This window comes from Mustela putorius, unplaced genomic scaffold (genome assembly GCF_011764305.1).
Source record: "Mustela putorius furo isolate JIRA1106 unplaced genomic scaffold, ASM1176430v1.1 tig00003867_pilon_pilon_pilon, whole genome shotgun sequence".
NCBI classification, from domain to species: Eukaryota; Metazoa; Chordata; class Mammalia; order Carnivora; family Mustelidae; genus Mustela; species Mustela putorius.
This window is the reverse complement of record NW_025422019.1, coordinates 24,530,373-24,557,075: the sequence shown is the minus strand read 5'-3', so window position 1 is coordinate 24,557,075 and position 26,703 is coordinate 24,530,373. Positions and strand designations below refer to the sequence as shown.

The following is a 26,703-nucleotide window of genomic DNA, read 5'->3' as shown; positions in this document are numbered from 1 at the left end:
CAAACCCTGAGGTGTCTGAACTTAAAACTATGCTATTTACCATCATGTTTAACATACTCTGTGAACGTGTTCCTTTAGGGATATTTAACAATCATTTCTTCATTTTTATTAATGTATTAATTATTAATATATATATTAATATTAATATATTCATTGTGTGCTTTGGTCACATAGACATGTTTCCAAAAATGAAATAAATTCACTTAAAAATGAAATAAAATTTTTTCAAAGCCTCAAGCGGTTACTATAGACACCATATTCCAAATCAAGTATATATTTGACATTTTAAGGTATACATATTTATTAAGTACTTAGGAAGTAGGAAGCACTTGAAATACAGTAACTCTTTTAAGGTATTAGATCCCTTTTCTCCAATTTCATTCTATTTTCTAAATCTTTTTTAACCTATTCCCCCAAAATTTGTCCATTAAAAATATAACTGATCCAGAATCCAACCCTGCTGAAGTCCAGCATACTGGCAAACTATCTTTCCGAAGAGCTCAGTGTTTGCTGGCATTTGTACATCATTTTGTGTGCTGGCAAGCAGTTTTGCTTTTAACCCACTGTAACTTTTTGTCCTTATACTCTGAGATAAGAACTGTTCATTATTCTAACTTTCTTTGCAAGAGTCAACTCTCCCATGATTATGAAGAAGCCCTTCTATCATAGTCCAGCATTTCCTGGTAAAAATGAAAATAACCTCACAACTTATTTTTAAATAAGTAAACCACCAGATGCTCATGAATTAAAGATAGAAAAATGTCAGATTCTACAAATGAGTGTATACTAAACATTGGTGGGAAAGGATACTTACCAGCAGAAGATGTAAATTAACAGTCAAACCATTCATTAGGGCAATTTCTTTCTCATTGGCTCCTGCAAAGTAAACACATCATAATTTAGATTTTTCTATTAGTGCTGAAGTTACTTGGAAAAACAAGGTAGGGAGGCTTCACTTCTTCATCCTTAATGCTTTTAGAGATAAGGACATATTTGATGTGTCATTCAAAGAAATGGAAGTTTTCCCACTTGACTCATTTTATCAAGGCGATATCTGGACTCTCATGCACACAGCTGACTAAAATCATATTTGCTTTTTGATATAGTAAATAATAGCAACAAAATAATGACACATTTGCTTTTTCCTGTAAAATAAAAATGATTTATCCTATTACCAGTTAGTTTGCCAAATTCCCATAGAGTACATTTTTGTGGTAAATGTATCTCAAAAGAAAGCAGGGCCAATCACATTTTTAAAGCTAGTTGTTTCTAATACCCAATTAAAATGCACCTTTAATAAGAGAGCTAGTTTGCCAAACATACTTCACTGTTATTACAGTGAGATATATAATCATTTGTAAGACAAAAGAGCTAGAAAGCAAAACACAAAGACCTAAATAGCTCTGGGATTTATTCATACACACTGAGATGCAAGATAATTAATATAGATAGGTATTATCTGATGGGGAACACATGCAAAATTAAGATATCCACTACACAATCATAATCTGATCTAATGCTTAGTAATGAGGGCTTGCATAACTAGAAATAGACCCAAAGACAAAGCATACACTGGATCCTTAAGAACTCAGAGTTTAATAACAACAGTACTTTCATATTTTTAGTTCTTACAATGTCTCATAAAAGCATTTAGACCTGTATAATAGGAAAATCTCCTTAACTATCACTGAGAAAAATGGGCTTTGTGCCATTGTTTGTAAAACTGTGTGAGGCTTTAGGGTAAATGTGTCATACAAGTCCTATATTTCATATCCAAAGAGATACTTCTCTTAAGAGTTCCATTTTAGAGGAAGAGACAGCAAGTAAAATGATTATTCTGATATACAGGGAGATTGCAGGGTAAGTCCACTTGAGGGCAGGCCACTGCAACTAAGTGCATAACTTAGGAATTTCTATTTCAACATAGCCATCTAGTCGAGAAAAACTTCGGGTTGCATTTAACAGATGGATTTCTCCATTTGATGTGCAATATTGGTAAACAATCAGTTAGAGGCTGTATCTCTGGTCCTTGTAAGGTGAACAGTGTCTGAAGTCAAGGCACATGAGACCAAGCTCATTCTATATTCCTAGCACTAAATAAACTTTGTCCTAGACATACTAGAGATAGGAATATGATAACCTTATGTTGCATACTGTGGCATATGTCTTCTCCTACAATATGAAAATCTTTTGGAAACATGTAGAAGAAATGCTGCCAGCTTTACTATATTTATTTCTTTGCATTATGGTATGAATTTATCCTGTTATCTCTAAAATGAAGCATTATCTAAGATATCTCATCTAATATCATCCTTAAACCCATTAGCTCTCCACGTGCATCTTTTCTGAGAATCACTTATTCCAAAAAATATTTTGGCAGAGAAAGTGAAAGGAGAAAAGGAAGAAAAACCAATCTTATAAAGAGAGCAGAATTCATAGAAAGAGAAGCATTTGAAGGAAGGTAATGAGAAGAAAGAAGAATTCATATGTGAGTTAGCCCAAAATGAAAACAAAGAACTCAGAGAGGCAGGAAGGGAAGGAAACTTTGTAGTGAAGGCTGGACATCCTGTTTTTTTTGCTTTACGACTGCATCTGACTCAAATAATTGCACATTCCTTGAAAATTTTAGTCCTCCAAACAATACACTGTTCATTTTGGACCAAAGAATGTAATGAACCAGATGTGCTAGGCTCAATTAAGGTAGACATACACTTGACCCTGTGCTATCTACTCCCTCACTTTCAGTGGCATACTAACACTCAGATCAATTCTTTGTAAATAATCCCTCGCTGACTTGAATAATTTGTCTGCCACCATGCACAAAAAGGATCTCATTTTAGAACACTCCAAATTCAACCAAGCACTTCACGAAATGCTCACCTCACTTGCAACTGAACTTTGTGAAGGAGACGGTCAGTCTATTTAATGTGTGTGCTTATGTACACAGGTCTATCTGAGGACGGTGCAAATATTAAAGTTTCAGGACATTAATGCAAATGTTTATTTCAGATATAACCTATGGACACTAAAGAATCAAGGGTTCCTAACACCAAAACACCACCCATCAAACTGATTTTCAGCATTTTTTTAAAGGAAAATTTATCTATTTGACCTATCTTTTTTCTTTAGGTACAAATTGCATTTCTGAAACCAAGAGCTGTTCTTGTAGGAGATTTCATTATCATCAGCATCCCATAAGAAAATAAAAAAGAAATTAAGCAAACAAGTTCTTCCAAGCTACTTTCCTTTGTTCTTCTTCTTTTTCCTAAGAGGTTTTTTTTTTTTTTTTTTTTTTTTTTTGTTTTTTGTTTTTTTTTTTTTTTTTTTTTTTTAATTACTGTTGAAACATTGAGAACTACAAGCATTGCAGGGCAAAAATTCTTAAAAACTTCCTGAAAGCTTATCAGGATTTGAAGAGTTCTTACTTTAGAAGATCATCTACAATTCACTGCAGTAAATGTCAAGATTTGAATCACTTCATCCAAGATGGGTATGAGCCAGGGTTCTCATCTGTAGAGTGCCTTCCTGCTTGTTTATTTATTGAACAGAATTTTTTGGTGTGACTTAGTTAAATACAAGCAGGGCCTTCTTACCTCAATGCCTGGCATGCGGATGTTTATTGAGTCATTACTATGTGCCAAGACTTCTAAATACGTTACTTGTATTTTTTTCACATCTTCTTCACAGCCACACAATAACTTATCTACTTTAATTGTCCATATCTATCAGTGAGGAAACTGGTGTCCAAAGAGATGAACTAACTCACCTCAAGTCTCATAGATAGGAAATAAGACAAAATCTTAACTCTCTCTTAGGAAAAAAAAAAAAGATTAAAACCTTTGTTCCACATTATACTGGGAAGCGTTGTCTACATTATCCACTCCCTGTAAATCAAATACAGGAGGCCCATGTTCATTACCAACATTCCTCCGCATCTAATTTTAATTTAATTTCAAAAATTTTTCCAAGAGATGACAGGGCCCCAAGCTGCTTAGTGTTCAGTAAGAGGATTCATGATGATCTCCGAACCGCCATCCACATTCTGTCTAACTGATTAAGCAGATGCAAACGTTATTGTGGATTTGCTTATAAGGTTTGTAATCAGGCTAAGTCTGAGAACTTTCCACTCTTTCAAGTTGTAAATTCCTGTGTCCTCCAGAGGTGGCTAGCGCATGAGGTTTTGTTAACTGGAGACAGCTTCTAGGGATTATTGCTTCTCAGAGGGTCAACCCCAAGTTTCATAAAGCAAATTTATGTCTACATTACAACATTTTTATAAGCTGAAATGCATGTATCTAGCCCTTTATGATTTTTATGTACCCAGGGAGAAGTAGGCTTAATAATAATACTAATAACATTCTTCAGCAATTCTATTTCTAGCATCTTGATAATATGACATTAATTATAAGGGAGACTTATTCCATGTTTTGCAGAATTGTTCACGCTATATAAAATGTTTTATTAACAGTTTTCTTTCTCATCCGAAATTGAAATTATTTTCTATGTCTATGAAAAAATACAATCGCTCATTGTCTCCTCCTGCTCTCTATCCAGTCTATCAGTTCATACACACAGTAATTTTTATTATCCGCCTGTTACTTGTTTTGGGAAATTTTACGGTGAAATAAAGACTGTGGTTTTAAGAACCTGGAAGAGTCGATCATTGCCCCAAATGTACAATGTGTCTGTTTGCACATGACACATGTGTGGAGCTTGCAGGTAGCAAAAATAAATCTGACTTCTGCTGGTTTTTACAGTACTCGTCAATTATTTTAATTATTTCATGATTTATGCAGTCTCCACTTCCAAGCAGGATTTGAGGTTTCTTGGGTTACAAACTGAGGAAGAATGATGAAAAAAAGAAAAAAAAAGAGTACAATGTATGCAGAAGAGAAACAGAAACTTTGCTACTTTTAATTTAATCAAATTTTCTCAAAATTTCTTAGTGACCCAGGCAAAAAGGGAAACTGGTGGGATTTGCAACAAATAAGATAATCTAAACACAAATATATTTAAAAACACTCTCTAAAATAATCTATTCCTAATAAAACAAATAGGGTGAACTTCTCATTTTTCATCTCAAGAATCATTTCTTGGGTGCCTGGGTCGCTCAGTTGGTTAAGCGACTGCCTTCGTCGGCTCAGGTCATGATCCTGGAGTCCCGGGTTCGAGTCCCACATCAGGCTCCCTGCTCCGCAAGGAGTCTGCTTCTCCCTCTCACCTTCCCTCTTCTCATGCTCTCTCTCTCTCTCAAATAAATAAATAAAATATTTTAAAAAATCATTTCTCTAATACATGCAATTTACAAAGTAAAGAAACAAGAGATAATAGTTACTAAGTATCAAGTTTTTAAAATATTGTTTCTAATACACTTTGTAGAGGGTCAATTCACATTCCTTTGGTCAACAAAAAAATAGTAGAAATATTTCTCCTGATAAAATGTGAATGGTAAAGAACAAAACAGACATTTAATAAACTCAGAATTGAACTAAAAATTACCTTTGTTCGCTGACAACATTTCAAATAAAATATTGTTATAGGTATGTCATAAATGACTTGAGACTTTGGAAAGACTACCTTAAATAACTTATATGCTATATTTGCTCATTGTTACTTATAATACATAATGATTATGATACATGTAATAAACAAAATACATATTGTTTCTTGAGCTTCATTTCTATGAAAGTGACTGTGCTCATTTCAATAAGGAATTGTTATCTTTTTTTTTTTTAAGATTTTATTTATTTATTTGACAGAAATCACAAGTAGGCAGAGAGGCAGGCAGAGAGAGAGGAAGAGGCAGGCTCCCTGCTGAGCAGAGAGCCTGATGCAGGGCTCGATCCCGGACCCTGGGATTGTGACCTGAGCCGAAGGCAGAGGCTTTAACCCACTGAGCCCACTCAGGCGCCCCAGGAATTGTTATCTTTTATAGCTCGTATCATTAGGGTCAAATGTCTGTAATTTAATTAATACAATATTCAGAACAAAACCATAAAAAATAAAGTTTGTCCCATATGTATGATAATTTTGTATGGTATTTCAAAGGCACAGAAAAGACCCCAAAGCTAGAGTTAATAAATATGTATTTTTTAATAAGTTGAATCCTTTTATTTTTCTAAATAAATTTAACTAGTGGGGTTTTTTCCCATCTTCCTTAGTAATTATAATGAGAGAGACTCATTTGAAATTTCAGTGATGGCTGTGATGTATTTGCTGGGCAAATAAAATACTTGCATATTTACTAAGTTTCACTAGAGCTATAAACTTTTAAATGGTCAAAGGAACCTTTTTGTAGGGTTTACTAGCTTCATAAATAAATCTCACCAAATAGTATCGCCTTCCTACTTCCTTGGCCTGTATATAAACATCTTTAACTCCCTTTTTAGAGGATGATAAATATTAAGCATAAAATAACAGGATTAGAATGCAGTTTATGTTCTGAAAGCAAACCTAGTAAGGAAAAAAACAAAACAAAACAAAAGCCACAGCTAAAGAGAACATATATGCTCAGGCAAATTAATCCAGGTTTGTTTGGGGTCTTTTCCATGCTAGACATTTGAATGCATATAATTAGCTTCTAGAAAATGAACACAAATGAAAGCATCACTCAACAACTATTTAACAACATACCCTTAAATACAATCCAGGATTATTTAGGTGGTAGTTTGCTCCATCAGAATATACACAATCCTCTAGTGTTTAATATAATATAATATAATATGATATGATATGATATAATATAATATATAATACTAACACCCAATCAAGTGCTGTTCCCAAGAACCTGACTAGTCTGGTAGGAGATGCCAGGTTCTCCCCTTCACCTGCCTGACTGACCTCCACTCTGGCCTTGGGTCCCAAACTCAGGCATTCAGAGCTGAGAAGATTCACCCTGGGGCTCCTCCAGAGGGTCTGGATTCAGGCTCTGTGCATACAGCCTGCCTTCATGTGCTGCCCTGAAAACACTGTGCTTCCAGGCTTCCAACTGCTCTTTTCCTTATCAATGGCAGCATTTCTGGTAGAAATTTTTACTGATTTTTTTTTTAATTAATTAATTATTTTTTTAGTATTGCTGTATGTTTTTTACTCCAATGTTTTTCTGTCATCTCCATGTGTTTGGAATAGAAGTGATCACTTTCGTTTGTACATAAATCTGTTATTTTAAACTAGGAGTCAATATCCTGATCCTATAATATAACCACATAAAACAGAAATGTATATAGTGTAATGATTACTCAGTAATAGCTAGTAGGAAACACAACTTACTTTTTCTTGCAACCCTTCTATTTTCTTTTTCAACTTCTTGACCAGGTAATACATTCTTATGGTTCATAAACTAAAAATGGATTTTCCTTAGAAGTCTGGTAATTTGGGCTGTATCACACATGAGTGCGTTTTTTCACTGTGCATATGGTTCGGTTTGTTGTGAGGGGACCCTACTGAGCCACTGTATAGGGAAAACTTTAAAATGTTTAGGTTGGGGCCCTTGGGTGGCTCAATGGGTTAAAGCCTCTGCCTTTGGCTCAGGTCCTGATCCCAGGGTCCTGGGATCTAGCCCAGCATCAGACTCTCTGCTCAGCGGGGAGCCTGTTTCCCTTCCTCCCTCTCTCTGCCACTTGTCTCTGTTTGTCAAATAAATACATAATATCTTAAAAAAAAAGGAAAGAAAGAAAGAAAGAAAGAATCTTTAGGTTGTCCAAACATCACAGAGAAAATTGTTCCAATTTCCTGCATAAATATTGGATACTCAATTAGAACAGAAGTGGATAAACATTTATTTTAATTCTTTTGTTTTCACCAAGGAATATGTTATAGACTAAACTGTGTCCTGCTGAAATTCATATGTTAAAAACCCCATTCATATGTTAAAAAACCCCCATGAGACTGTATTTAGAGATAGGCCCTATAGGAGGCAATAAAGGTTAAATGAAGTTTTAAGGGTGAGAGGTCTTAATCCAAAAGGGCTGGTGTCTTTGTAAGAAGAGAAACACCACAGTTCTGTTTGTCTTTGAGTGTGAACAGAGGAAAGGCCAGGTGGTGACACAGAAAGCAACCATGTACAACCCAGGAACAGTGTCCAACCACTAACCAACCCTTGGATCTCTGACTTCTGGCCTCCACCCAGAACTGTGAACAAACGTCTGTTGTTGAAACCCCCCAGTCTGTGGTATTTGGTAATGACAGCCAGAGCAGACTAATATAGTACACACATCTTCCCTCGGGAGTCTTCATCTCCCCTCTCCAGGGACTCACCCAGTCATCTGGGGAGAAGGATTCACCTGGCAGCATAAAACGGGCAAAGGGAGCTGGCATGCTATCTGAATTTTAAACAAACTTTCAACACATTTCTCTTTTTTATTCCTATTTTACTCCCACTTCTAGAGACGCTTATTGTAATTTCCAGACTTTTGAAGGTTCTGCGGTGTAAAGTGGGTGGCTTTCTATTTCCTTCCCATTGGGAGATAAAGGTTTGATTTACCTTTTTTTTCCCCCACAAAAGCAGTTACCACTTACCCACTTGTGATCAAACTCACAAAATGCTCCCATCATCTACTTTGCTCTATTTGTTCTTTGGAATTTATGCCTTTTTTTTTTTTTTTAATACAGGAAGAGTTGTTTAGTGAGAATTCAGGGGAAAAAAAATAGAGAGTACTTAAATGCTTATGTTCAGTCCCCTCCACCATTCCCTCTTTTGAAGCACTAATGTCAATGATTTTTTTTTAACTTCTCTGTGTTATATGATTATATGTATATATTAATTTTACATTTTGGGGACTATCTTCCTGTATGGGAGTCCCATGAGGATATCCCATGGGATAAAGACGATGAGGATTTTTACTATTTTACTTACTTACCACAAGTCCTGACACACAGCAGAAGTTCAAAAATCATTTCTGAATAAACAAGGTATTTCTCAGGTTTTCATGGTTTGTCAATTACTGTAATTCTTTCGGGATATAAGTTCTACTGTCCTCACTCTAATTCCACTTTCTCTCAGCTCACATGTGATTATTGTCTTCTGACCAAGATGCAATTGGGATGAAGCAATAAAGGAGTGAGATTTGAAAAAGCATTATGAAACTTGGTATTTCCCAAAGTCCTCTAAACAGACCCCACTCCAAAATTAACATATCGTTAATTTTTTTCAATACCCTGCATATCATGTAAGATTTCAAGCAAATCTCAATATTCAGCCCAATTAAGTTACTTCTCTTTTTAAATGTTAACACGTTTGCCATCTAAAACTATCTTAAATTCTTTTTTTTTTTTTTAAAGATTTTATTTATTTATTTGACAGAGAGAAATCACAAGTAGTCAGAGAGGCAGGCAGAGAGAGAGGAGGAAGCAGGCTCCCTGCTGAGCAGAGAGCCCGATGCGGGACTCCATCCCAGGACCCTGAGATCATGACCTGAGCCGAAGGCAGCGGCTTAACCCACTGAGCCACCCAGGCGCCCAACTATCTTAAATTCTACCTAGAGTATATATAACTCACTTTAGAAAACACATTATAAACCAAAGAATATCAAAAACCATATTATTTCCAACAATTCTCAGCTTAATTTTAGAATTAGTCACTGTGGATTAAATTGAAATGAGCCAAAACCTGATTGGTGTTTTAGGATTTTAGCACGTAAAGGTTAGTGTCTATCATATAATGAAATGTTATAAAATTCATTTAAGTTGAATTTTAAGAAATCAGTTTGGGGTGCCTGGGTGGCTCAGTGGGTTAAGCCTCTGCCTTCGGCTTGGGTCATGATCTCAAGGTTCTGGGATCAGCCTTCGTGGGGCTCTCTGCTCAGTGGGGAGCCTGCTTCCCCCCCCACCCCGGCTGCCTCTCTGCCTACTTGTGATCTCGGTCAAATATATAAATAAAAAAATCCTAAAAAAAACAAGTTTAATTATAAATAAACACAATACATGTGCTCTTTATTGGGGAGTACACATTAGTTTTAAAATATGCAAGAAAACATAATTAAATATTTTATTTTTGTGCCAAATAACCCAGTTATGTTCCCTATAGCCTTCAAGTCTCAATTAATAGTATGTTCATTCTTTCTTTACTGTTACAGGTAAAAATAGAAAACCAGGATGTTCTTCAATAAGATTTTGACTTTATAATCCAGGTTTATATCCAAATGATAATGCTTTTATGATTCCTTTGGGAAAAATCCATTTTGTACTTACCTACAATGTCATTCATAAGGCCTACAATAGTCTCATCTCCTGTAATCCAAGGACGTTTTCCTAGGTCATGACCATAAGCTCCCCTGAAATTGAGAAGGGGCATAAACTCTATTAGGTTTGTTTGTTTGTATGTGTGTGTGTGTGTGTGTGTGTGTGTGTGTGTGTAATTTTTCATACATCAGCATTAGCAACTACTCATTTATAAATGAGTCTTTGTAATGTTTTAGTAATTATATAAAATCATGCTTCTTTAGAACCAAAAGTAATACTTGAGGACTCTACCTTTTTAACTTGTCATTGCTTAATTTCTCTAATTTCCTTTTTGTTGGAGGGTAACAGAGACTGACTATTTCTTTATTTTTCTTTATCTCTATTTTAAAACCTAAGATGTTATTTTTTTTCTTCCTTATTTTGAAAATTAAGACTCTTTGAACATTATACTTGTATACCTGTAGCACACAGTACTATCTATAGTAAAACATGGCTACTATTCTTTGAGGCTAGAAATTAAAATTCTTATAAATTCAGTTTTTAAACATAGTTATAATCTGTACACCAAGTCAAAGTGTATAAAATGTGACTATATTTGTGATGACATTTTAAGTAGACAAATAAACTTGGCAATAATCAAAGCCAACATTACAGCTTTACCTATTTTCTGGCAATTTCATCTACCGTATTCTAGCTCAATTTTATTATTCTAGTAAGGGTCTCGGCAGGCATAAATGGCAAAACACAGAATAGGTAAAAGAATTTCCATTCTCAAGAAGTTTTCATTAAATGAGGAAGGAAATACATTTGAAATATGGAAGAAGAAACTGAAACAAAGAATCAAGGTGGGAGGGACTAAACGTGCGGGGGCACACTTGTGGCAGGAAGCCCAGAATTAATTCTTAATTCCCTAGGAATTCAAAAACTCCCTGAAGCTGGAGAAAGGAATGAGCCTGTATTTTCTGCATAGTGCAAACTGTGCTTTAATCTATACTCTGAAATTCAGTAACCGGCAGGAGTGAGTGGTAAACTTGCTCTTAGAGGTGAAGGGTAGCAGAATGTCACCCCAAAATATGTTGCTGTGGTAGACTGATTATCTTGAGTTATAGGCACTTGAAAAACAGCAAGTGCAGTGAGAAGGTCTCTCTGAACTCCCCTATCTGCTTGAAGAGAGATTTTTCAAAAGGAACTCAGTAGCCATAAAATCACCTCTCCAGGAGTTTCATCAACCAGGAAAGATTGAGTCTTGTCACGGGAGAAGAGACCAGAAGTCAACACCACACTCAGACTGGCTTTGTCACAACCTATCCTATCTTTTATCTATTCTTCTAAGGGCTCTGCCACCTTTCCTAAAAATCACATGTTCTCCCCTAAGTGGCCTACATCCTCCTCTCCTTTCCTTATTCAGATAGGATTTAAGCCTGAATTCTAAGTCATCATTGGGAGGGTGGGTGGAGGTCCCTTCTCCCCCACGTTTTGTCTCCCATGTGTACAAGGACTATGCATCCTAATAACTTGTGCATTTTTTCTCCTCCTGCTAAGCTGTCTTTTATTACAAGGGTCTCAGCTAAGAACTCAGAAGGGTCTGGTCTGGGGAAAATAATTTTCTCTCCCCAAGAGAGTAGTGGGGTAATAGGATGAATGGAGCCCTGTTTTTAGCCTTTGTTGATTTTCATGATGTGACTATCCCCTGTGGTCCATTTCCTGGCATTAACTAAAATCCTCAATATTTAATGACTGGCTTTCATTGCTGGTCTGAGCCAATTCCAGGTCACCACTGGTTATGAGACTACATGTATTATAAGCTAATAAAGCCTGTAAAAATAAAAGTAAAGGGGTGGCAATATGTACCTGAAAGGATGAATGTGAAAAATAAGAAAGATAACATGTAAAAGAGATTGGCCCATAGCACCCCTTTCTGACTTTGCCCTACTGTAAGTCTACAGCATGGGCATGTGGGGTACAATGCAATTTTTAAACTAATATTTTGATTACTGTATAAACTGAGATGAAGGAAAAGGACTTTCTCTGTGAATAAGCAGCAACTATAAGAGCTAAGGAGGAAGAGAAGGGCAATCGCCAGTGATTATTATTCATATTATTATTAGATAACCTGCAGCTTGCCTCTTTCTTGACTTCCAATATAAATGCTAAAGACAAAAATCATTATCATTAAATGGTAGTTAAAGGCAGATACTTGGATCCTTTTTTATTTTAATCACACAGAGCTCCTGGCCTTGCTGATAGCACAATACATCTTATTACATTTAGGTAGTAAAATTCTATGTTCTGCCTCAGAGAATTTATGTCTCAGACTAGCAGGCCACCTACTTCTCACTCTGGTAGACACCATGGTAATAATCTTTAAGAGTATGTTTCTTCCTGCAATTCTGGCATCTCCCCCCACCTTTAAAATATCACACACACACACACAGTCTGCTTCTTTCCTTTTTGTAGGCTACTAAGCCTAGGGTAGTGAAATGTATTTAGGAAGTTGTTACCCCAATAAACGCCAACTAAAGTGGCCTGTCTTTATAAAGGCTTGATGTAGATGACAGTGCAGTTTTAAACATAGGTATCAGAGTTAAGAAAGATTACATTGCTCTCATTCACAACTGCCCAACATACTTGCAACGTAGTTGCAAACTTCTTTTCCAGTGCTGCAAAAGAAAAGAGCCTGGCAGACAGTTCCCTTATGGCTGTGGCATTAATCATTCCCCCAAGTGGGGTGTTCTCTGAGATGTCTAGGGAGGGCTATCTGCTCACGAAATTAGATTTCAGGATGTAAAATCAAATTAGGAAGTTAATAGAGGATCCTCTTTGAAAGAGGACTCTACTTTAACCATCCTACAAAATAAGTAGTAGCCAGGCTTCTAAAGCTTCTTCCTCCTCGCATCCCCACCCCCACTCCGCCATAAGGAAACAAATAAGACATCTCAGATTCCTTAAGACCACCACTTTTTTTTTTTTTTTTTTAAATCTGTGACCCAATTGGTGATTAGCCACCTACATTTTCCTACATCTCTAGGAAAATCTTTAACATGTCATACTTTCTTATTCATACTGAAAGGCGGTGCGGCAAAATTTGCCTGTTTAGCATAAAGATTATCTTGAGCTGAAGGCATCTGAAAAACAGCACATATAGGGATGTTTCCTCAGAATTTTCCCATCTGCCTAAAGACGGGTCCTTCAAAGGAACTCAACTACCATCAATCCCTCCCTCAGCAATTTCGTCAACCACAGAAGATTGACTCCTGTCCCCAGAGAGGAGCCCAGAGTCGAGACCACACCCAGAAGATTTTGTCACAAACCATCACATCTTCAAAGTGCTTTTTATCCTTTCTAAAAATCATTTATTCTCCTTTTAAAGTGGCCTATATCCTCCTCCCCTACCCCTATCAAGATGACATGTAAGTTCTCAAATCTCAAGGATTTCTTTTTTTTTTTTTTTGTAATCACTCCCCCCCCAGGAAGCCCTCATGCTCATAATATTAATAATTAATAAGGAGTAATTATTAATTCTTGTTAATCTATGTCTTGTCAGTTTATTTTATAGGTCAGTTGTTGAATTGGGGGGGGTAGAGGGAGCATTTTTTCTTCCCAGAATACACTTTTAAATATTTGACAGAGAAAGATCACAAGTAGTCAGAGAGGCAGGTAGAGAGAGAGGAGGAAGCAGGCTCCCCACTGAGCAGAGAGCCCAATGTGGGGCTCGATCCCAGGATCCTGGGATCATGACCTGAGCTGAAAGCAGAGGCTTTAACCCACTGAGCCACCCAGGCGCCCGAATACACTTTGTTTTTTAAAGAAAAACATCAACTGAATGAGACAGCGGTGTCTCAAGAGCGTAAGAGCACGCCTGCCCACACACACACTGCCATCAAGTCAGTTGCTGCCCGCTAACCATGTAGCTTGTTCCTAACATGTAATTCAGTGGGCTATTTTCTCATTAAGTAAGCCTACCTAAAGTCACATAGGGCTTAGAAACATCCCTATAAAGACACAACTCGGTCAAGTTTTTGCTCCTATGAAAAGAAAGAAAACCATTTATCAAATAGATAAGACACACAGAAGACCTAAAATATTGTGGTTGTATCTTAGGGACATGATATACGCTTCTCAGCTTACAATGTGCTCTTCAGAATGGAGGTATCTTCCTCTTCTAGCCCATCTTTCCCATGTGATTATTAGTCCATGTTATTTTTTTTTAAATAATCTGGGCCACTAATAAATCCATAATATATAAATATGTAGTATTAAATGTTCTAAAAAAATTCTGGCAAACTCACAGACCCCTATTAATGTTATTTCTGACTGTTATAACCTCATTTGGCTGGTAATTAACTATTATATATCAAATGAGTCAAATCACCATGACATTTTTCTATTTCAGAATGTCAAAAAATCGAAATATTGTTATTGCTCAAATTTAATTCTTCCAAGTGAAGTAATCTACTTAAGAAACCACACAGTTGCAAGATAACAATAATAAGCATTTAAAAACCCACAGAAGTGCTTTATTTTCATTGCTCTGTCTTAAATAAGTTAAAAAGGTTTAGAAGAAATCATTAAGCACCAAAAATATTTCTAAGTATGCCTCTGTTCTTGACTTTCCTCTAGCGTAAGTAATCAAAGTTGGTAGCTGTATGAATTCTAAAATCAGGCTACCCTATGGTCAGTAACAGTTTATTTTGTAGATAGGTAGGTAGTATGGCTGTGATAGGACATAAAAGATAGAGACAAGGACATTAACAGCCATGAGCCAAGTGGTAGTTCTTACTTTACATGGCTTGGATGGCCAGTCAGATTTGTTATCAATATCCCAGAAAAATATCTAACTTAGTCAAAGGATAGTCTGATTTTTATGTTACTGTCAAGATTATGAATTTCTAATTTTTTTTCCTGTTAAGCAATTCACTTCAGTTTGCATTGGTGTATTTATTAACTGTGTAGCTCTCTTGGACTCAGTCCTTCTCAAAATCTTCCACTGGTTAAGAAGAGAGAAAGGCACTGGCCTGATTTGGTTATCAGCTAAGAGGTAGGGCAGACATGGGGCTGGAGAAGGTGAAGAGGACAGGTAATCAGGAACGCTCACCACAAAAATGGGAGGCCCTGCATCTAGAAGCAAACCAAACATGTGAGAGGATATTTAGCACAAAAACAAAAGCAATATTCAGAAAGGGAAGTCAAGGGAACAACAGCCCTTCCACAGTGGCAAGATTATTACTTTAAACTAAAAGCATGTGAACAGCCAGCGGCCTAAGAAAGAAACACTCCTTGACTTAAGGAGACTCTTCTGAAAATACAGCTGCCATTAGCCCACTCACAGATGGAAAGTGACTCAACACCAGGAGGTGCAAATTCAGATGCCAGCCATCTCCCTCTTGGGGAGCTTCCAGCCAGGAAAGATATGCCCATTATTATCAGAATGAAAAGGCCCAATAGAACTTTCTATACTTCCGACTGAAGCGCTAAAACTGCCCAAAGGGGGTTAAACTGGTATATAAACCCTTACCCTTAGTGATTGAGTGAATCACTTTTTTGTAGAGTACTTCTGCATGCCCATGAAAGAAACTTGGGTTAGCTATCTCTTATCGATGAATCCACAGGCCCTCAATGAATAGGATGTAAACTGATAGAGGAAGTTTTCCTCCCAACAGAACCTTAGCTGGAAAAGGCCAGAGAAAAAAATTTCAGCTAACAATTTAGGACCAAAGAAATAATGAACAAACCCTTTTGAGATCAAAGATGGACAGTGGGATAGAACCCCATGATTCTGACCTTGTCCCTCAAACACCACTGACATCAACAAGGAGACAGGGGTGTGACACTGACTGGGCCCACCACCACTGAGAGCACGAAGACTAAATAAAACTAAGCAAAGATAAAATAAAACTAACTAGAAGCTCTCTGATCTTTTTCTCAGAATCTTTTAAATGTAGTTTACATTGCCTGAAGCATTAACATGCACCTCTTTACTGAATCATTTGTCTAATGAAAAATCAGTAGAAGGCATTAAGATTCTCTAATTTTCTATTGTCACAAGGTAAAATGTAAAATTGGAAGTTAACAACAATAGAAGGGTGTTATGACAGAGAGGCACTCTCCTGGAATATAACTTTAAAGTCTCAAAAATAATCAACCGGTCTAACAAACCAAGGTAATCACAAAGAGATGAATAAGATAGCAGGGCATCCTTTTTAAATGCCTAAAGGATAAAAATGCACAGCCTTGCTGAATGAATATCCAAAAGGCAAGGACACACTCTAAAGTTCAAATTCAATCTAATTCTCTGCTCTCTTTTATATTAAGGCCAAAAATGAATATTAACCATTTTTATTAAGTATGACCCTCATTTTTTAAACACTAAAACCTGCTAGTGCAAAATGCTTCCAAATGTGCTGATATTTATTTTTCAATTTATGCATGCAAGTTATGCAGATACAGTTATAACAGGCTTAATAAATTATATAAACCTCTATGATTTTTGCATTGAGGTACAAATTTATATTCTTAACCACTGAAATTAACAACTTTGCAGTGTAATCTAATGCCTGTGGTAGTAATCATTAGCACAGTCAATGTAAAATAAACCTTAAAAGAGGTACTATTCCCAATATGAAAGACCAGAGGCATGAAAACCGAAGAATTAGAAGACATTTGGAGTTTGAATAAGAGCCAAATGTCTTGTTCAGAGTTCTTATCTGATTTAGTTTCATTTTCCTGCATTCATGTTTTTCTGACCTTCGGGTTTGGCTTCCTCCTTGTGTCTATTTTCAGATTTTAATATTCAGGACATATTTTTAAACTATTTCTACTCATTTTTACTATTTTTTTTCTTTTTTTAAAAATTCAAGCAAAATGGACATATCGAGTTCACCTGTTTCAGGTGTACACTATAGTGATGCAACAGTTCTATGCATTCCTCTGTACTCACTATGCAGTGTACTCTTAATCCCCTTCACCTTTTCGCCACCCCCTACCACCTCCCCTCTGGTAGCCATCAGTGTGTTGCTCTCTCTAGTTGAGTCTTTTTTTTTGGCCTCCTTTTTTTCTCTTTGTCCATTTGTTTTGTTTCTTAAGTTCCAGAAATGAGTGGAATCATGGTACTTAACTTTCTCTGACTGACTTATTTCACTTAGCATTACACTATCTAGATTCATCCATGCTGTTGCAGATGGCAAGATTCCATTCTTTTTTATGGCTGAGTAATACATGTGCATATATATACATACACCCCACATCTTCTCTATTGATCTGTGGATGGACACGTGGGTTGGTTCTGTATCTTGGCTATTGTACAACATGCTGCAATAAACACAGATGTGCATACACCTTTTCGAATTAGTGCTTTTGTTTTGTCTGGGCAAGTATCCAGGAGTGGAACTGCTAGATCACATGGTAGCTCTATTTTTAATTTCTTGAGGAATGTACATACTGTTTTCCACAGAAGCTGCATCAGTTTGCATTCCCAGCATCAGTTACACAGTGGTCCTTTCTCTCCACATTCTTGCCAACATTTGGTATTTCTTGTGTTTTTTATTTTAGCCATTCTGATAGGTATGAGGTAATCTCTCACTGTGGTTTTGATGTGCGTTTCCCTTATGATTAGGGATGTTGAGCACGTTTTCATGTGTCTTATTTTTAATATTTTAAATAAAATAATTAATTTTTAATAGTTAAAAGTTTTTCTTAAATATTTCCAGTTCCAGCTTTATTAGTAACTACTGAGGAATGATAAAAGTACATAAAATTAAGTTATTTTCCTAAAGGGATTTATAATATGGTTGAGAATATGAAGCTAATGAAAACAGATACCTCTCAACTGCCTATCCCCCAGCAGTGATTATTAATACAATGGGCAGCTGGGGAGAGACTATCAGCAGGGTTGAAAGGGTTGGGATTAGGGACAGTCTGCAGGGGTACAGAGAAGCAGGGAATGTGGGGAGTTTCTTAGGCGGAAGAGTGAAAGTGAACAGAAATGATGGAGAAAAAAAAGGATTTAAGATTTCAGATTCTTGCGTGGTTGGAGCAAGAACTTGCTCCAACTTTTAACTATTAAAAATTAATTATTTTATTTAAAATATTAAGAATAAGACACATGAAAACGTGCTCGACATCCCTAATCATAAGGGAAACGCACATCAAAACCACAGTGAGAGATTACCTCATACCTATCAGAATGGCTAAAATAAAAAACACAAGAAACCTGTTTAGCTAAGCCCAAATGGAGCAACTTCTCAATAAGCACATTCAGTTTGGGGAGGACAGGTGGTACCTTCTGCTCCACTAATCTTTTTCTCCCCCTCAACTATTTTAATTTTCTTATTTATAAAAATTGGTGCCATGAAGTTTAGCAAGAACAACTCATGAAAACATAAAATTAAATTCTAAATCTTAACTCCTTTATTAGTCACTAAATAAAATATAATGATTATGTATGATTTAGATGTATCAACTTGGGGGAGGGACCTATTTTTTCTAATACTTTGAAAGTTTTACTTTTGAATCTGTCACTAACTTATGTCATCAATAAAATGAGAACACACTGAATGACATGACTCCTAAGATTTCTCTACGTCCTAAACTTCTAGGAGCCTACTGTACTCCTTTCCAAATAACAGGCAACCTAGTGTGATTTTTGGTTATTAATGATTTGAAGGGATACATGCAAACTGTTTATAGCAGCATTTATCAACAGTAGTCAGTTAGGGAAAGAGCCCAAATGTCCATCGACTGATGAATGGATAAAGAAGATGTGATGTGTGTGTGTGTGTGTGTATGTGTATTATACAATGGAATATTACCCAGCCATCAAAAGGAATGAAATCTTGCCATTTGAAATGATGTGGATGGAACTAAAGAGTATTATGCTAAGTGAAACAATCAGAGAAATACCATATAATTTCGTTCATATGTGGAATTTAAGAAACAAAACAAATGGACATCGGAGGAAAAAAAGAGAAGCAAACCAAGAAACAGATTCTTAACTACAGAGAACAAACTGAGGGTTGTTGGAGGGCAAGTGAGTGGGGGATGGGGTAACATGGTGATGGGGATTAGGGAGGGCAATTTTTATGACGAGCACTGGGTGCTGATGAACCACTAAATTCTACTCCAGAAACCAATATTGCACAGCACATTGACTGGAATTAAAATAAAAATTTGGAGGAAAAAAAAATAAAGTTCTCGTATGAGATGTCAAATGATAGATTTTGAAATAATACTTACATTTTGGCCCACTTATCTAGTTCTTCTTCCAGATATGTTTTAACCATTTTTGGCTGAAGGCCAAGAGAATTTCCCAAGAAATAGATGGCGTTTTCATCTTTATTCACTAAAGATAAATCAACTGAAACAGAAAGAAATGAAAAAAGTGTTTATTCAATTAATTAACCTCTTTCATTTGGCATTGCTAATCCAGTACAACTAATTAATATAACTAACACCAATAAGGATAATAAATAACTTATCATTCCTCCCAAGGATAACATCAAGTTTTCAGAAAAATAATCTTTCACATTTATATTTTAAAATTTTTATTTACAGAGACTTTTGTTGAGATCTCTTACTTATTGTGTGCCAAGAGGAAATCTAAATTAGCAACTATTCCTAATCACAAACAAACGAAGGTAACAGAAAAAAAGTTAGAAATGGAATTTTTATAGAAAGTGTTTCATCAGCCCACCTAGTCAAACTAGCAGGTTACCAGAATCTAGGCACATTCTAAATCTCTGTAATAAATGGTGTTGTAGATAAGGTAAATAAAAAATATCTAAATGAGTATTTACATATCTGAAGTAGATATATTGAATTTGTACATTTTTTTCACTCTGTACACATAATATTAATATATATACAGGTAGATTGTTCTCTGTATCTATGTCTTATTCAAATAAATCAGAATTTTGGTGATTTGTGTATCTTACAACACTCTGTTGACAACAACAAATGCAGTTTTATTAGCAAACCAATCCATGTTTGAAGACAAAACATGTTCCGTGCGTGTCAGCCCCATCAATGACCCAGCATGAGGAGTCAATTACCCAGACTCTGCTCCTATTGTCTTGTCTTTTTCCTTCACTGCTCACGGCTTTTACAGACAAATACATAGAGGGCTGCTTATATTTTGAAAGTCATTTTTAAAGTATGTTCAGTATGGAAGAAAAGCAGAATTGTAAACTAAATTATCTTGTCCCTTGCCACTACATTCCTCTAACTTGGTTAAGTTGTTTGTTTAAAAAGTCTCAAAGCCCATCAAATGGTATTATGTGAGAATTCAATTGGCCTTATGTAATGTGACAGAACAGAGTAACCAGAAAATGTATTTTATAAACTCCGCAAGAATAAAGAGATCGCTTACCACTCTCCACCTTAGTCCCACTGGATCTGTGTAACATGACAGATAAGTAGCCCCGGCTTGTCTCATGCCAGAAAAATGGTTAAGTTATTAAAAACTGTTCTTGGCAGTGTTGGGGGTGCAGGGCTGCACACACTAAACCAAAATATAGCACCTTGACATACTGAGTATTTTAAGCTGAGGGAATTTAAGAAACTGCATGTGTAAGAAAGACTTTTCCACCATGCCCTAAGCAGGTCATAAAACCCTCATGTGAGAGGTGCCCTCCCTACACGTCTTCATCTCCAAGACACTGAGAGGAAGGCAAGAAAATAGGCCTTAACTGTTTCCCCCAGTTTACTACACTCAGTTCATATCCTCGGTTATCTTGTCACATTTTTCCCATTAATGTCAACTCTTCATCAAACCTAGCATTAAAAATTCAGGTTTAATTGCTTCTTTGGGTCTTCATTTCCTTTTGAAGTCTCCCCTCTCACGTAAAACTCGTATTTTAAAATAAAAATTATATGCTTTTATCTTGTTAATTTGTATTTTGTTACAGACTTTTGGCCTAGCACTCAGAAAGGTAGAGGACAAAGTTTTCCTTTTTCCCTAGAGCCGAGTAGCATGTTAACAGAAAACAAGGGAGAGGCCTCCAAGGGTTGAAGGAAAAGCCTGTGAACCAAGTTAATGCAACTGCTTTCCATAGGACTGAGAGAATCAAAGAATATATCCTCTCCAGCTGGCTCCATTGAAGATCCCAGGCCTGCCAAAAGAGGCTTTGCGGGTGTGTTTGGGGACCAGGTAAGAGACTGGTGGGAAGGAGAGGCGGCTGCTGGGGAAGCCACCCGCCCTCTACTGGCCATAGAGGCTCGGGTAAGGGGGACCAAAAGAGTTCATCTTTACTTCACAAACCTCATCCTTGGGTACCAACACACCTCCAAATATTTGCAGACCCCTAGGAAGAGAGAAGGCAAATCCCTAAATAAAGGAATGACGATTTTCCATCCAATCTGGTAGGTATCTAATTTGATTCCATTCTTTAAAAATGCAAAACTATACCATTTGTATACCTCCAGTGTGGGACTGCAAATTATAAGTAGCCCCGGCTACTTATACAATAACTTCGTTATTGTATATTTTAACTGATGTCACATGACTCAAATTTGAACTAAGTTATTTAAATAAGTATAGTAACCCAGGCCATTAGGAAGATATTAATGTCTTTTTAACTGCACCAAATCAAAGATCCTCCTTCTCCTAGTGATCTCTCATTCCTCCTAACTCTAAGAAACATTGGGAACTAGTTTATTTTACCATTGGATTCTGTAGAATAAATTATGAATTCACCTGCCCTTCAAACAAGTTTTACTTAAGATACATTCCTCTACCTGTGTGCTATCTCCTATAGGTCCTAGACTTGTAGATAGCGTGCTCTCTCTCTCTCAGAACTGCAGTAATGGTTTGTTTTCTTGGGAGGAAATGGAGCCAACTCCCCACTGAGCAGGGATCCTGATGCCAGGCTCAGTCCCAGGACCCCGGGATCTTGATCTGAGCAGAAGGCAGACGCTTAACTGAGTGAGCCACCTAGGCACCCCAGAACATTCTATCTTTTGACAACTTCTTTAAAGCATATTGAGGATTTGATGTTCTGCCAAAATACGTATTTTAGTAATGATGGCATTCATAGTTCTCTTAAGTAGGAGTTGCCAATTTGCACATAATCTTTTGAAATTTCTCAATATTCCTTTTGGTTTTCTCTCTTACTTCAGTGGCCTTTTCACAAAGGACTTTAGGAGCTTACTGTACTCTCTCCCTTTTCAAAATAAACTTTTGTTTTATTAACACATGTCATTTTGGTGGGTCCCAAATTCTGGTTAAGTCATAATGCCTCAGGACTATAACTCCCCACCCACCAAATTCTCTTCTTTTAGTGTCTCTGTTTCTTTTTTTCAGGAAGATCTTTCTCCCATTAGAGTAGGCTCCATCGCGTTTTAGGGATGAAAATGTTAAGTGTCTCAGTGCCTTCCTCTTGATCCACACCGCCCTAGTCTACTACTCTGAGAATCAAAACACTGAGAGGTATCATGACTGATGTCCCCTGTGATTTTTGTGTCCAGACCAGATCATTTGCTACATATGCTCATTTTGTCCCCTTGTAGGTAGTATCCCTAAGCGGCGACCTTTTCTAGTCAGGGCAAGGCAAGCTTTTTCTGTAAAGAGCCAGAAAGTAAATACACGTGGGCCATACAATCTGTTCCAATGACCCATTCCTGTCACTAAAACATAAAAATATATACACAAATAAATGTGACTGCCCTCTCACAGAACGTTATTACAAAAAAATGTTTTCTGATCGTGGTTTGAATGGTCATTCTCCAAATTCTAGCACAGATTGGGCATGTTGAAAGAGTGCATGATGAATTTCCATTACAGTCAAGTCTCCATCTTCTGTAAATACCCTTTGAGCCAGAAACATCTGCTTCCTGTTGAGACACAGAAACTGAAGGGACCCCATAGAAAAAGCCATTTTTTTTTCCTTTTGCTCCAGCTTGTTATTGCTAGGACCTGCACCCCCATTCCACTTTACACATGCCTTGCAATGCAAATAGCACAGGTCCTTGTTAAAGGACCAAGACATAATGCTAACTTTGGAGTCTTCAAGCACAATAACATTAATTATTATTAATTATTAATTATTATTAATTATTAACATTGATGTTCTCTAAGACCACAGACTCCAAATACCTTGATACCAAGAACCCTGACTTCAGGGAATAAGTTCCTTATGTAAAGGACACCTGGACCCTGTCTGTCCTTTTTCTATTTCTTGGATGCTTAAGTTCACATGCACCAGACCATAATACCAATAAAAATCCTAGACTCAAAGCAAAAACAAGACTCATGCTCTTTTCCTTCCTGAGTCTCCAGAATGCGCTGTCCACATTTCTCTCATGTATTACATATCTTCAGTAAACTCTTTTACTTCCTACTAGCTCATGTTTGATTTCCATCCTGCAAGAAGTCAAGACCCTCTTGGCTAGTCCTTTTCTTGGGGTCCTCCAACAGACCTGCATGGATCACTGTTACAAATCCTTTGTATCAGTTTGCTAGGGCTTCTGTAACAAAATCCCAGAAACTGAATGGTTCAACAATAGAAATGTATTATCTCCATAGTGCTGGAAACTAGGATTCCAAATCTAGGTGTTGGCAATTTGCCCATCTGAAGGCTATGAAGGGTGGGTCCTAGGTTTCTCAACGTGACATGTCAATGCCTCCGTTCATGTCCACACATGTTCTCCCCACATCATGTCTGTATACATTTCTGTCTGTCTCTTTAGTTCTCTGTCTTATATAGTTCACATCCTATTAGGGCTCACCCTAATGACCTCAGTTAACCTTGAGTAAGGGACAGGTGGGGTTAGGTAGGGAGAAACAGATAGGGGGCTATGAGTCAGGCTCACAGAAATCCCAAAAATGTGGAGCTGGGAGAAACTAGAAACAGGGGAACAAACTAGCCCTAGGCCTGTGAGGTCTTTTTTTTTTTTATGATAATCATCTGTGACCAACAAAGAATAACCAGACTCCCTAGGAGGTAAGCCATAGAAGGCAGTATCACTAGTCTTTGTTCAATGGTGATAACAAAAGATTATGTTAAAAGGATTCTATTTATTTATTTGACAGAGAGAGACACAGCAGAGATGGAACACAAGCAGGGGGCATGGGGGAGGGAGAAGGGGCTCAATCCCTGGACCCCGGGATCATGACCTGAGCCAAAGGTAGACACCCAATGGCTGAGCTGTTCAGGTGCCCCACGTTAAAGGGATTTAAGTTCACTGGTTAGCTTTCTACAAAAGACCAACCCTAAAGCCCCTCAAGGCAACCCTGCTGGGATCCCTCTCACTCTTGAGAGCTTTTTCTGTATCTTTACTCAATAAACTTCTATGGCTTTACCCACTCTCCTTTGTCCACAAGATTCACTCTTGGAGTCCGTCAGACCAGAACCTAGCTCTCTCGCTTCCCACGACAAAAGACTCCATTCTCCAAACTGGGTCACATTTTGTGGTACTAAGTGTTAGAACGTCAACATATTCTCTTTTAGGAGACACAGTTCAACTCATGACATCGTCCTTAAAGGTACATCTGGTTAAAACAGGCCTCACTCACCTCTCACCTCAGTCAGGCATTAAATCAACGGTGATGGTCATTTGTCTGAAAGCCTCCTTTCTTCTTAAAGGTTGCTGTACTAGAGCTCATGATTCTGGAAATCACTAGATTCCTTCTGAGTAACATTTTACAGCAGCAAAAATGTCCATCACTCTAGACCTCATGTTCTTACCTTTTTATTTTATTTATATGTTCTAAGATGAACCCAGGAACAGTTTCATTTTTGCTTCTTAAATATAAATCAAAAGTTCAACATCACTTTGGATTTCAAATTTCTCTCATCCTCAGCTCAGGGCTGATCTAATTTAAAAAGTTTGAAACAAACAATACGTTTATTGTGTGTGTGGGGTTTTTTTTTTTTTTTTTTCCCCTTGTTCCTCATTGCTGTTACCTTCAATCCCTCCAGTAGAATGAGGAAAAAAAAAAAAAAGACTCAGGAAAACATTAACCTGGCTTCGGTGCTTTTATATTATTAGCAGCTCTTTCCCTTAGAACATACTTTTTGTGGGTCCTTTACAAATTCTTTCTCACTGGAGTCCTGTGCACTCTAGCTAATAACTTTGATCCTACCCGCTACCACTACCTCCCACCTCTTGATGTCATGTGTCAAGATTTCTTTCTGCTAATGTTACCATAAATCTTTTCCCAGGTAGGGTCTTCTTGAAGTGATTTAAATTCTGCTACTTTGCAGTAGGGCTCACTTAACTGAAAAGAAATATGCCCCCTTATTACAGTAATTGATGGTATGTTAATGAAGCTACTTTAAAATTTGAGTTTTAACTATTCTAAAGTCTTCAGTAAAGTTGCCTTCCACAAATAAATATACTTTGCATGTTTGAAGCATCCAATTAATGTTATCAAATTTGGCCAAATATTAATCCAATTGCAAATACATTGTTGGATACCAGTACCAGCTGTTTTCTTTTAAAGAGATAAGCTATTATTTATTTTAAAATTATTCATATGTGAGTATAATACTTTTTAAACTAGTTGTGATAATCTACTCATGAAATGATAATTTAAAACATAGATATATAAAAATAAATACTCGTGATCTTTTATGTACTAGTTTATCATAATAGGAGCTTTATAAAAATATAACGCCTAGGCTTGATTCAGAGACTCCAATTTCACTGGTCTGGTCTGGGGCCTAGATAGATCCTTTTAAAATCTTTCCAAATAATTCCATATATTGCCACATTTCAGAAGACATGGCACAAGCCCCCTTATTAAAAACAAAACCAAACCCAAACTGAAATTTCTTAAATTTAACTGCATTACTGAAGGTCACAGAAAATACCTTACTTTTAACTTAATATAGCAACTGGTTATTATAATTTACAATTTAATTACACCGTTTAAGGTATTTTAAGACTCAGGAATAAAACACATGTGGAATCATTCAAAAGCAAGGATAGCAGAGTAATTATAAAGTAATTCTATTTTTTTCCTTATTATATATAAAGAGAAAAAATCTAGATGTAATCCTCTAGTTTGACTGAAATACAAAGGTAAATCCCAAGAATTTTAAAAATGACTTATTTATATAAAGAGTATTTTCTAAAATCCACTATTTGTTTTTTATTTTTCTTTATTTTTTTAAAAGATTTAATTTTATTTGAGAGAGAGACAGCAGGAGAAGGGGAGAGATCCAGACTCAGAAAAGAGGAAGAAGCAGACTCTCTGTTGAGCAAGGATCCCATTTTGAGGCTCGATCTCAGGACCCTGAGATCACAATCTGAGCCAAAAGCAGACACTTGACTGACTGAGCCACCCAGATGCCCCTCTTTTTAAAGATTATTTGAGAGAAAGAGCACTCATGCACAAGCAGGCAAGAGAGGCAGAGGGAGACAGACTAGCAGGCTCTCCACTTAGTAGGCAACCCCACCTGGGGCTGGATCCCAGGACCCTGAGATCATGATTTGAGCCGAAGGCAGATGCTTGATAAACTGAACCACCCAGGCACCCCTCTAAAATAAATGTGCTGTGAGAAGGAAGTTAAGTATTAATTTTTGTTA

The 26,703-nt window shown here is 36.7% G+C and overlaps 1 protein-coding gene across 7 annotated transcripts in view; it reads right to left on the bottom strand.

Moving 5' to 3' along the window:
- The window catches only part of KYNU (kynureninase), a 131,603-nt gene that overhangs the window by 67,084 nt on the left and 37,816 nt on the right, over positions 1-26,703 (bottom strand). For all 7 annotated transcript variants that reach the window (XR_199834.3, XM_013059080.2, XM_013059082.2 and 4 more), the window contains 3 exons: positions 19,411-19,531; positions 10,189-10,271; positions 815-876 (listed from right to left, as the gene is read on the bottom strand). Coding sequence is in view for 6 of the 7 variants with exons in the window: in XM_013059080.2 (XP_012914534.1) it covers positions 815-876; positions 10,189-10,271; positions 19,411-19,531 (266 nt within the window). In the remaining variant the exon portion in view is untranslated. The remainder of the gene's footprint in view (positions 1-814; positions 877-10,188; positions 10,272-19,410; positions 19,532-26,703) is intronic.